The sequence below is a fragment of the Myotis nattereri genome (genome assembly GCF_964212035.1).
Source record: "Myotis nattereri genome assembly, chromosome: 5".
NCBI lineage: Eukaryota > Metazoa > Chordata > Mammalia > Chiroptera > Vespertilionidae > Myotis > Myotis nattereri.
The window spans coordinates 26,875,796-26,887,490 of NC_138080.1; the positions used below are offsets into that span (position 1 = coordinate 26,875,796).

At 40.5% G+C, this 11,695-nt stretch overlaps 1 protein-coding gene across 1 annotated transcript; it reads left to right on the forward strand.

Moving 5' to 3' along the window:
• Window positions 1-10,136: 10,136 nt before the first annotated feature.
• LOC308519569 (olfactory receptor 7G2-like) lies at window positions 10,137-11,084 on the forward strand (the record flags this gene model as incomplete). The annotated part of the gene is made up of 1 exon (XM_081091597.1): window positions 10,137-11,084. The coding sequence occupies exon 1, from the start codon at window positions 10,146-10,148 to the stop codon at window positions 11,082-11,084; it is 939 nt and encodes a 312-aa protein (XP_080947723.1). The 5' UTR covers window positions 10,137-10,145.
• Window positions 11,085-11,695: the final 611 nt, after the last annotated feature.

The window sequence follows — 11,695 nt, forward strand, 5'->3', positions numbered from 1 at the left end:
GGGTCCCAGGTTTGATTCCGGTCAAGGACACATGCCTGGGTCCAATATGCAGGAGGCAGCCAATCAATGATTCCCTCTCATCATTGATGTTTCTATCTCTCCCTTCCTCTCTCAAATCAATAAAAATATATTTTAAAAAAATAGTTTATGTAAGAACAGCAGAAATAGTATGATAAAAATATACAACCACCTGCCACTCATTCCAGAATAAACAAATGTTGACATTTTGTTTTACAGCTTTAAGGCTTTTAATAAAGTAATACACACACACACACACACACACAGAGGCTACTCTTTTCATTACTCCTTTCCTGTTCTTCCCTTCCCAGAGGCAACACCATCTTTTTTTTTTTTTTTTAATATATTTCATTGATTTTTTACAGAGAGGAGAGGAGAGGAGAAGGATAGAGAGTTAGAAACATCGATGAGAGAGAAACATCGATCAGCTGCCTCCAGCACACTCCCTACTGGGGATGTGCCCACAACCAAGGTACATGCCCTTGACTGGAATCGAACCTGGGACCCTTCAGTCCACAGGCCGATGCTCTATCCACTGAGCCAAACCAGTTAGGGCAACAACACCATCTTGAATGTGACATTGCCCCATGCAGTAATTTATATTGTCATAGGATAATGGACATTAACCATAATATCTATCAATTAGGAAAGAGTAATAAATTATGATGTGACAATACAGTGTAACACTCTGGTCATTAAAATTCATGCAGCAGGACTGCATGAATATAAAAATATCAACATCATAAAAAATAGATTACAGAAGAATGCCAATTTTAAATTACATGTACTCTCTGGTTTCTTTTATAAAAACTTTCAAAAATGAAAAATAATGCAATTGTTTATAAAATGATAATACTTTTAGTGAAAAGGGCAAAAAAATAAAGTTTACGCAGTTGCTCCCCTAGGAAAGGAAAAAAGTCAAGATTGTGCCAATACATGATCAGGGGACTTCACATATATATCTATCATTTGCTGCAATAAAAATATCTAGAATGAGGACAGTGAAGTATGTGAATTTGTTAATGTTGACTAGCAGGAAACCTAGCCCTTCATTGTTAACTCCATATATTGTTTCACTTGAACGATCCAAAAAATTACCAGGGAGTCTTAATATATATTTCAAAGTTTCTCATGCTGTAGACTTTGCTATTAAATTTTAATAGCTTTTTATTATTTGTGTTGATTCTTATATCTGATTCACTTTATTATTTCATTTATTCTAACTGCTACATATTTCAGCGCATGTCCATTCCAAATAAATATTAATATTATTGCTGGGCTGGAATGGCTCAGTGATTGAGCAGCAACCTATGAACCAAGAGATTTTGGTTTGATTCCCAGTCAGGGCACATACCCAGGTTGAGGGCTCAATCCCCAGTGTGGGGCATGCAGGAGGCAGCCAATCAATTCTCTCTCATCACTCATGTTTCTATCTCTCTCTTCCTCTCCCTGCCTCTCTGAAATCAATAGAAATATTTTTTAAATATACTATTAATGTTCCCTTTCATTCTTTGCCATTTGATAAAGGTTGCTAGCTAGAGGTTCATAGAGCTCATGAACTCACTCCTAAAATTTGCAGTTAGCATGTAAAGGATGAACTCTCTTTCTATTCTCTTTCCTCAATTTGTCACTCCATTGCTTCCTTCTGAGGAAGAAAATATTCCAGGTGCCGTTGTTTATGGACAAAAAGGACCACACACACAATAAGAAACATCAGTACAAGAGTCACATACAGTGAGTGCTGTGCTGGCTGCTTTTCTTCTATTCATACTCATCATTGCAATGTCCCCATACAGTTACTATACAAATGTGGGCACCAAGGTTTCTCATTCACTTGAAAAAGTTTTCCCACTTGTCAGGGCCAGCCTGACAGGGTTGAGCCGGGCTGAGGCAGGGAGGTGGGAATTGAGAAAAGAAAGAAAGACAGGAAAGCGGGGTCGGGAGGACCCCAGTTCTCTTGATGAACTGAAGCGAGTTTATTAGCTATACAATCCTATTTATACACAACACACTGAATCGGAGGTCTGTCAAGAGGAATGTATTCTTTGTTCCTCTTAATCTCTAAGGGAGAGATACAGCAGAAGGACAAGTTCTCAGTACAGCATATCTCAGTAAATAGTTATAGACTTCTTGGCAAGCTATGAAAGGCTGTTCTCATTCTACAAATGTTACTCCCATTCTACTGATAATCGCCATCCACACAAGTCTGGGAAAACTGTGTGGGTAAGGGTCCTAGCCTTGCTAGCCCCTGCAGGTGCAAGGACCTTGCCAGCTTACATCTGGCCCCCAACAGATCCCCCTTCTTTGTTTTTTAGGCGAAGTTCATGTTTCAGTGTCTGACAGTTTTTTATGTGTACATGTCAGCAGTAATATTTCAGTTCTGGATGGTGGACAAATGGTGGCAATGCAGGTCCGACCCTCTCTGGTTTGGTCCTGGGCAACTTGCAGCGATGCACAGCTGCTGACTGCTAGCATGATAAGGTGTCTTCACCATCTTTATTTCTGGACTGCTTCTCTTCTCGTTGTCTCATGGTGCCACTGCTATTCTGTGGCTGGAGCAGTCCTGATAATTCCTCTCTGTTGCAGGAATCCACATGGTCTTGGAGTTGTTTTCTGAAAATATACAAATGTATTCTCGACCAAAGGTTAATAAAGGAATCATATCTATAATTTAGACTTGGGATTCTTTTAATTTTTGTCCAAACGATTTTCCTTTGGCTTATTTTGACACCACGTATGTTTTTCATGGGTGTCTTGCTATTAGCATTATAAATGAAAAAATTAATTTTCAAGTAAAAATATTAAAGCAATTAAGGCATTTACTTAACAGGTTATCATTTACTTAACAGGTTATTATTCCACTATCCCCCTTTTTTTATTTTTTAATATTAGGAGGTTTTAGGAAATTTTTTAGTGTAGTCTTGATAACTTTTAATTTTAATTTTTTGTATAAAAATATGACTGCTTTAGGTTTATAGTATGTTAAGCAAATTATCCATGAAATGAAAATTTTGGTTAATACTTCTTGAGCTAGTTTTAATTAATCTGAAAACTTGACTATTATTTTACTGTTAAATTTAATACTTTAATAACAATCTTAGTTTATACTGTAAATATTAATGGAAAGGATTATTTTGCATCCTTGAGAAGGCCCTGAGCATTCCTGGTGTTAAGCTAGATTTATATATAGGGTAGTTGCTGTTAGCCAAGTCTCTGTTATCTGGGTATTGATCTCGGCTGGGCTAAGTCTCTTTCTGTTATCTGGGTCCCGATCTGAGCTGGGCATGGGAAGCGCAGCAGCCATGGGGGCAGGAGACCTCCCTCAGAAGGGGCGAGTGTTCAAGCCCCTGCATAGTTGGGGTGGTGAGGATCTCTGCCCCACCTCTGTTGACCCCCAAGTTCTCCCCTGAGGCCCCCTGCGACTGTGCCTGTCTTAGGTTGCCCCTCCCAGAGGGGTCTTACCCGTCGTTGACTAACCAGCCATCCTCCGGGGCCAAGCAGGGTGATGTGAGGTTTAGTTTTGTCTCCTTGGTAGCGTATGCCCCTGTGGCCTCCATGCCCAGTAACTGCCTTTGGATCCCCTCGCCTGCTGGCGGGGCCCCGGCATTGATCATGGGGAACCCAGGTTTCTTCTCTAGAGAGGGCCCGGCTTACGCCATTGGGCAAGAGACAGATCCATGGTACCAGCCACCATGAGGCTTCAACCTCAGTATGAACAAAGAGTTTAGGTAACAGCTGTGGACAATTGGAAGAGAGACCCCCTTTGGTAAAAAGGGCAAGAGAGGTCAATATAGAATGCTTAAGTGCCTTCCCAGGGGGCCTTCCACACAGTGGAAGTGATTAAATCCTTTTATGTTTTCATTAAATTCCTGCCAAACAATTAGTTTGTAAGCTTGTTTGGAATAAATGTTAATATGCTGTTGTAAAATATTAAAAATTATTAATGAGCTTTTGTTATTTTAAATTATATCTTAAAATTCTACTGCTGTATTTTAAGAAATATTAAATAAGATAACGTGTTTTGCCCTTTCTTAGAGGCAAAAACTTAAAATATATATTTATTAATATTTATCTGATAAAGCTTTTTATGTGATTTCAAGAATATTAGATTGGCTTTATTAAAAAAATCATTTAAGAAAAGAGAATAAACTTTTGAAAACATTTCAGGGCCCATGAAATGTCCTAAAGTCATTCCTTGATTATAGTTTTGAAATCTAACTTGAAAGACTATTAAATATATATGTGTATATATAATTTAAAGATTATATACCTTTTATAATTATTAAGAGATAACAATTAAATTAAAACTGATCTTTGTATTTAAAAATTTTGGTTGGGATTATAGAATTTATCCTCTTTTTTCAATTAGATAAATGTTGAAATTTTATTATAATTATATGATTTCTCCCAATTTATGTAACCAGAACTTTATACTCTTAGCTGGCAAGTTAAATATTTAGTATTTCTTAATCAGTAACATTTTTAAGAATAAACTTCAAAAATACATGACATAATCAAATAGATTTAATTCTGTCCTCTAGATTTTTTGTGAGGGACATTTAGATTAATATTTTAGCATTTTGTTATTTCATAATATTTAATTTAATTTAGTAAACTCCTAAGCCTTGGGGTGCCAGTCACTGAAAACAGGTAACCATTAAAATGCAAATTAGTTACATTCTTTCTACCAAGGATGGGAAACTGGGAAGCAAGCCTCTTTTTTAAAATTGTCACTGGCAGGAAATTTTTGGCCTACCTGCTCTGTTGGGGGAAGGGAGGCTAGCCCTTCCTCTATTAGAAACTGCTTTGGGAAGCCAGCCTTAATTAAAGGGCGTAGCTGTCTTTTACCTGGGCTACTTAGATTTTTATAATTAATATATTTTAATAATTCTTGAGATTTAAATTCAATTTATTATTTTAAGGCATATTCTTTAGCAAATTCTTTTAACAGAGACAATTTTACTGACTTTCCTTTTTGGCCTTGAAATTAACCTTTTAATATTCTTTATTAGTATTTAAAAACTGTTCTTTATTATGGAAATGCCAATCCTGCTGCTAGAATCTAGCCAGCATCTTTTTTTTTCTTTGGGTTAAATTTTGCCATCTTTCTTAGGAAATAATCAGTCTTGGGTTTTATTTTGTATATTTGTAAAGAGATTTTAGCTTGAAACTCTATCTAAATGTCCAAAATCGGACAATGCGCGCCTTAGTTCCAAGCCAGTTTTCTCTTTACACGTGTACAGAAATCCCAGACGCATCTTTAAATTTCAGATCTGGTGGCATTTGCTGTAGCTGTATCAGAAATGCAAGGAAATCATCATTTCTTCTCTATGTGGGAGGTTTTAAATCTAATGATATTTTGTTTATTTCAGTAGGCAAGGGCAGCACCCAGGGCAGACAGAGTGTCTTATTCCTATGGATCCAAGGTCCAGCCCAGCACTTCCGGGGGTTGCTCGGAATAGCTCTTTGTATCTATTTTGCTCTCTGGGGCAGGCTGGGTGCTGTGCAGCCTGCTGGCCTTGAGACAGCACAGGGACAGGAGACAATGCCCCTGTTATTTGCCGTGGCTGGGCTGGCCCCTTTTGGTAGTTTCTCGACTGGTGTTGAGGCAAAGAATTTCCCTGGATATCTGTCTTAGATTTACACTCATTTGCCCAATGTTTTCCTTTTTTACATTTAGGGCATAGTCTAGGTTGTTTGGGACCTTTGCCATTTCCTTTATTAACCCCTTTATTAGAAGGACACTGTTTTGCCATGTGTCCTGTTCCTCCACAAGTGTAACACTTGTATGTTTGACTTTTCCCTGTGCTAAATTGTTGCTGAAGAATTCCTTCAATGGTGGTTCCCTTTAATGCAGCCGCAATGGCAACTCCTTGTATATATGAGGGACCAATATCTGCGCAAATGCGGATATAATCTGAGAGAGTCCCCTGTCTTTGATAGGGCCGCAGTGCAGCTTGGCAGGCAGTGTTGGCGTTTTCATATGCCAACTGTTTAACTATCAACATGCCAGCCTCTCCATCCACCACGACTCGGCCAACAGCCTGTAATAGCCGAGAGACAAAGTCCTGGTACTTTTCATCTGGCCCTTGAATAATTTTTGAGAGCTCCTCTGTTTTCTGACCAGAGGTGGGTAACTTTTTCCAGGCTCTGACCCCAGCTCCATGAATCTGTCCATAAGCTTCCTGGGGGTATTGGATTTGATTGTGGGTATCAGCATAGACTCCTTCCCCTACCAGCATTTCATAAGAAATATTAATCTGGGCAGCTCGATTACGAGAAGCTTGTTCCTTAGCCTTTTCATCATATTCTGATTTCCACAAGAGATAATCCCCTCCTGATAAACAAGCCTTGGCAATAGCTCTCCAATCATTAGGTGGGAGAGCCTCTGAGGCCATCGTTTCCAAGATGGTTAAAGTATAAGGGGAAGTGGGCCCATACTGAGCACAGGCTGTTTTTAACTCTTTTAAGGTTTTAAAAGGAAGCGGGTCATAAGCACGCTCACGCTGTCCCGTGTGAGGGTTCACCTGCTCCATAACAGGGAAGGCGTGAATGCCCAATTCCTCACCACACTTTCGTGCCTCCTGCAAGGCCATCTGAAGAGGGGAAAGTGGAACTGGTGCTGCATAAGGCAGCTGAGAGCGGCGTGAACGGCCCCCGCGGCTTCTCTTTTTCTTGCCAACAAGCTTTAATGTTTCTAAAAAGCATTCCAACACATCTTCTATATCACTACCCTCTTCAGTTCCAGCAGAAAAATATTCTTCCTCCTCTTTTGCCTGAACAATACCTGTATTATCATCATGACAAAGAGCAGCAGCTTCCTCAAAATCCTCCTCATCTTGAGGAGTTAAATTGTCTTTAAAAGTTACATTATTTCTTTTTAATATTCTGTCTTTTTTAGACACCTGTTTTGTGCTATCACGCTGCTTCTCCCTTTTTTCTGGCTTAAGAGACGGTTGATTATGGTCATGCCTGGGATCTAAATAATCCCGTATTAAATTGGATAAGGAAATGCAGACCTCCTGAATGAATTTTAAAAAATTTTCTACTTGCTTGTCATTAATCTTAGTTCCTCTACTATTGAACATAAACTTTAACATTTGCCCATAAAGGGCATTTTCTCTAGATTCTAATTGCCCCATGCTTTACTCCCGATTATCAAAAAATTGCTCCTCCGTTACCTTAATGAGTGCACTCTTTATCCGGAGGAGATCCTCACGTCGTCTCTCCAAGCCCGACGGAGTTCCTCACCTTCTTTTTCCCAGTTCCTCAGTCCCTAGCTCGGGCGCCAGATCTGTCAGGGCCAGCCTGACAGGGTTGAGCCGGGCTGAGGCAGGGAGGTGGGAATTGAGAAAAGAAAGAAAGACAGGAAAGCGGGGTCGGGAGGACCCCAGTTCTCTTGATGAACTGAAGCGAGTTTATTAGCTATACAATCCTATTTATACACAACACACTGAATCGGAGGTCTGTCAAGAGGAATGTATTCTTTGTTCCTCTTAATCTCTAAGGGAGAGATACAGCAGAAGGACAAGTTCTCAGTACAGCATATCTCAGTAAATAGTTATAGACTTCTTGGCAAGCTATGAAAGGCTGTTCTCATTCTACAAATGTTACTCCCATTCTACTGATAATCGCCATCCACACAAGTCTGGGAAAACTGTGTGGGTAAGGGTCCTAGCCTTGCTAGCCCCTGCAGGTGCAAGGACCTTGCCAGCTTACATCTGGCCCCCAACACCCACTCACAAAGCAAGTGCTGGCTTGGATAAAATTCAGAGTGTTTGAGGCTAAGTGATGCAAGAAATGGCAAAGGGTGTCAAAACCATCTGTCTTCCCCAGGAGAGATTGGGCCACCACTGTACAGAGACAATCCTGTTAGAACACCTGATTATCACATAATCTATACATAGATAAAGCTAATATGCTAAGTGTCTGTCTGACAGGTAGCTATGATGTGCACTGACCACCAGGGGTCAGACATTCAGTGCAGGAGCTGCCGAGCTGCAGTGACTTGGCAGCGGTGGTTCTCAGGTGATGCACCTGGAAACCAGAGAGGAGGGAGCCTGATTCCTCATGGAGCCACGTGATTCTACCTTCTGCTGTGGGTTACGTTGTTGTTGGGGTACTGTCGGCCCCGAATCTGGTTTACTGCACACTTTTGTTTGCATTCCACACCTTGTACGACAGCAACTTTGCAGAGTGCTCTCTTGCACTCCGGGACCCCTCAGGGGATGTCAGAGAGCCGGTTTTGGCCCAATCCCTGCAGGCCAGGCCAAGGGATCCTACCTCCCGGAGGAACCCCACTCACTCTGCAGGTGCCCTTAGAGCCACAGCGCCACCCCAGGTGCAGCCAGCCAAGGAGGGATCATGGGAGGTTGGCTTTAAGGTGTGTCTGGACCTTTTCACCCAGTCCGCCCACCGGCCACATTCTAATTGATTTCCTTTCAACGTGCACAAATCCGTGCACCGGGTCACTCGTTCTCTTATAAATCTGCATTATCTTTAAGTTTCTATTTTCAAGGACCAAAACTTGCTGCTATTTGTATATTTTTCTATGAGCATATGGGTTTAATTCTTTCTCTCATTTAGCATTCTTTTTTTTTTTTTTTTTTTATGATATGCCACTTAGCACCTTAGGAGAAAAAGTCCTCTTAGAATGAGATAGTGAATATCATCTCCGTAGATGGCCAGTTTCTCTGGGAATGAAAATCAAATCCAGACAAGTAGTGATTCCATGGAGGAAACTTAGGAGCTTCAGTTTTATAGACACATTTTTAAATACATGCTCAGGTGCTGAGTGTATACCTGAATGGATGCCATGATCTGCCACACATTATTTCGTGGATAGAGGTGGACATACCTTTTAGGTAAGTGAGAAGATTCAAGCATTGTTTAAGATGAAATATTAAAAATTTTAAAGGAAATTATGAAAACTGAGTGACAGTTTAGAAATGCCAGTTTTCTATTTTCCAGAGTATTAACAACAATGGGTCAATCAACTCTACAATCAGAAAACATGTATGTACTCAGACCTTCTCTCCTGTGTTCATAACTTAATTTCATTTAGCTAAGTTTCCTACAGGTAACTGGGTCATAATATAAGCTAGCTCATTAGTGATTTGACAAGCCCTATAGGTGATTCTGGACGTGTCAAAGTTTGGGGAACAATATTCTCTGAGAGAGATTAAATTACTTCATTCTCATCTTTCTGACTGTTTGAGGGCAAAAGAATATTTCTGAAAGAGATGCCATGTATTGTTCTTTGTTTCAGTCTTGACACTTGGCACAATATGTGAAACAGAAATGTTGAGCCTTAAAAATTTGGGTCAAGCCAAACCGGTTTGGCTCAGTGGATGGAGCGTCGGCCTGCGGACTGAGGGTTCCCGGGTTCGATTCCGGTCAGGGGCATGTACCTTGGTTGCGGGCACATCCCCAGTGGGGGGTGTGCAGGAGGCAGCTGGTCGATGTTTCTCTCTCATCGATGTTTCTAGCTCTCTATCCCTCTCCCTTCCTCTCTGTAAAAAATCAATAAAATATATATATTTAAAAAAAAAATTGGGGTCAAGCCCTAACCAGTTTGGCTCAGTGGATAGAGTGTTGGCCTGTGGACTGAAGGGTCCCAGGTTCGATTCTGGTCACAGGCATGTTACCTTGGTTGCGGGCACATCCCCAGGGGGGGGTGTGCAGGAGGCAGCTGGTCGATGTTTCTCTCTCATCGATGTTTCTAACTCTCTATCCCTCTCCCTTCCCCTCTGTAAAAAATCAACTATATCTATATCTATCTATCTCTCTATATATATATGAGTTAAAAAAAAATTGGTCAAAATGTGAGCGAAGGGATGAGGAGGTGTAGGAGATGATGATGGAGGGAAAATTAGAAAATTAGCAGGGGGAAAGATTTGTATATTCATATGGGTTCTCAATACACAAATATATTTTTCTTTTTTTAAAAAGTACTACATCTCATAGGTTGCTGGTCCTTACTGCAAGGTTGGTCAGCAGTAAGAGGGGAGTGGTTCCGAGAATTTGCATTTCTAATAGTTTCCTAGGAAATGCTGCTGCTGCCCATCTAAGAACCACTTACTAGTATTTAATTTTCTCTCCATCTTTTCATCAGGTTCACCCACAACATGGAGCCCAGAAACGAATCAGATGTTTCAGAATTCTTTCTCTTGGGACTGACCAATGATCCAAAACTGCAGTCCCTCCTCTTCTACCTGTTCCTGTGCATATACCTGGCCACCATTCTGGGAAACCTGCTCATCATCCTGGCTGCTGTCTCTGACTCCCACCTGCACACACCCATGTACTTCTTTCTCTCCAATCTGTCTTTTAATGACATCTGTTTAAGCACAACCACGATCCCAAAGATGCTGGTGAACATCCAAGCACACAATCAGAGCATAAGCTACATAGGATGTATCACCCAGATCTGCTTCGTCATGGTGTTTGTGGGTTTGGAAAATTTTATCCTTGCAGCAATGGCCTATGACCGCTATGTGGCCATTTGTCACCCACTGAGGTACACCGTTGTCATGAACACCCATTTCTGTGGCCTGCTGATTGCACTCTCCGTGTTCATTAGCATTGGGAACGCCCTGCTCCACAGTCTGATGGTGTTGCGGCTCTCCTTCTGCAAGGACCTGGAAATCCCTCACTTTTTTTGTGAGCTTGCTAAACTCATCAAGATTACATGTTCTGATACCCTCATCAATAACATCTTCATATATTTTATGGCTAGCCTCCTTGGTGGTATACCTCTCTTGGGGATCATTTTCTCATATACTCAAATTGTCTCCTCTGTTTTGAGAATACCATCAGCTGGTGGAAAGTATAAAGGTTTTTTGACCTGTGGGTCTCACCTCTCCGTTGTTTTGTTGTTCTATGGGACAGTTGTTGGAGTGTACATTACCTCTGAAGTTACTGATTCTCCTAGAAAGACTTCAGTGGCTTCAATGATGTACATTGTGATTCCTCAAATGATGAACCCTTTTATCTACAGCCTGAGGAACAAGGACATGAAGGGAGCCTTGAAGAAACTCATTGATAGAATACCTTCACGTTTGTGACTGTGTCATCTACTTTCAACTTGGATTTTTAGAATGAATAATAGTGATAAAAATATTGGGAGATCCTGAATGCCTAATTCTTCCATCACCAATTTTTTCTTAAGTGATTAGAATATAAGGACCAAATGCATTTTAGCTTGGTGTTGAAACCTGAATTTCCTGAATTTCTGTGTTGTTTAACAAATTATTTTAATTCTTAACTCAGGTTCCATATAATCAGAACTTGAGGCAGTGCTGAAAGGATTAGTAATATTTAAATAAATAACTCTCGGAAGAGGTATAGGAGTAGGATATGGACAGTACAGGAAAAAGAATGGAAGCACAGCTGTGGTCACTTCTAGAAGCCATCTTTCCCCTTCTCCCATTATAGGGCCACGTCAATTGAAACCCAAAGTTAGGCCCACAGTGAAGCAAGGAAGCTCACCTTTCTTTTTCAGAAATTTAGCAATTTCTGAGATAATTTTTCTTAAATGATCAGAATATAATGCATTTTAACTTGGTGTTGAAACCTGGATCTGTTGAAACCTTTGAGCAACGTTAGCATCCACCATACTCAGTTTCATTATCTATAAAATGAGCATGATTATATCACCTCAGTAGTGAGTGATGAT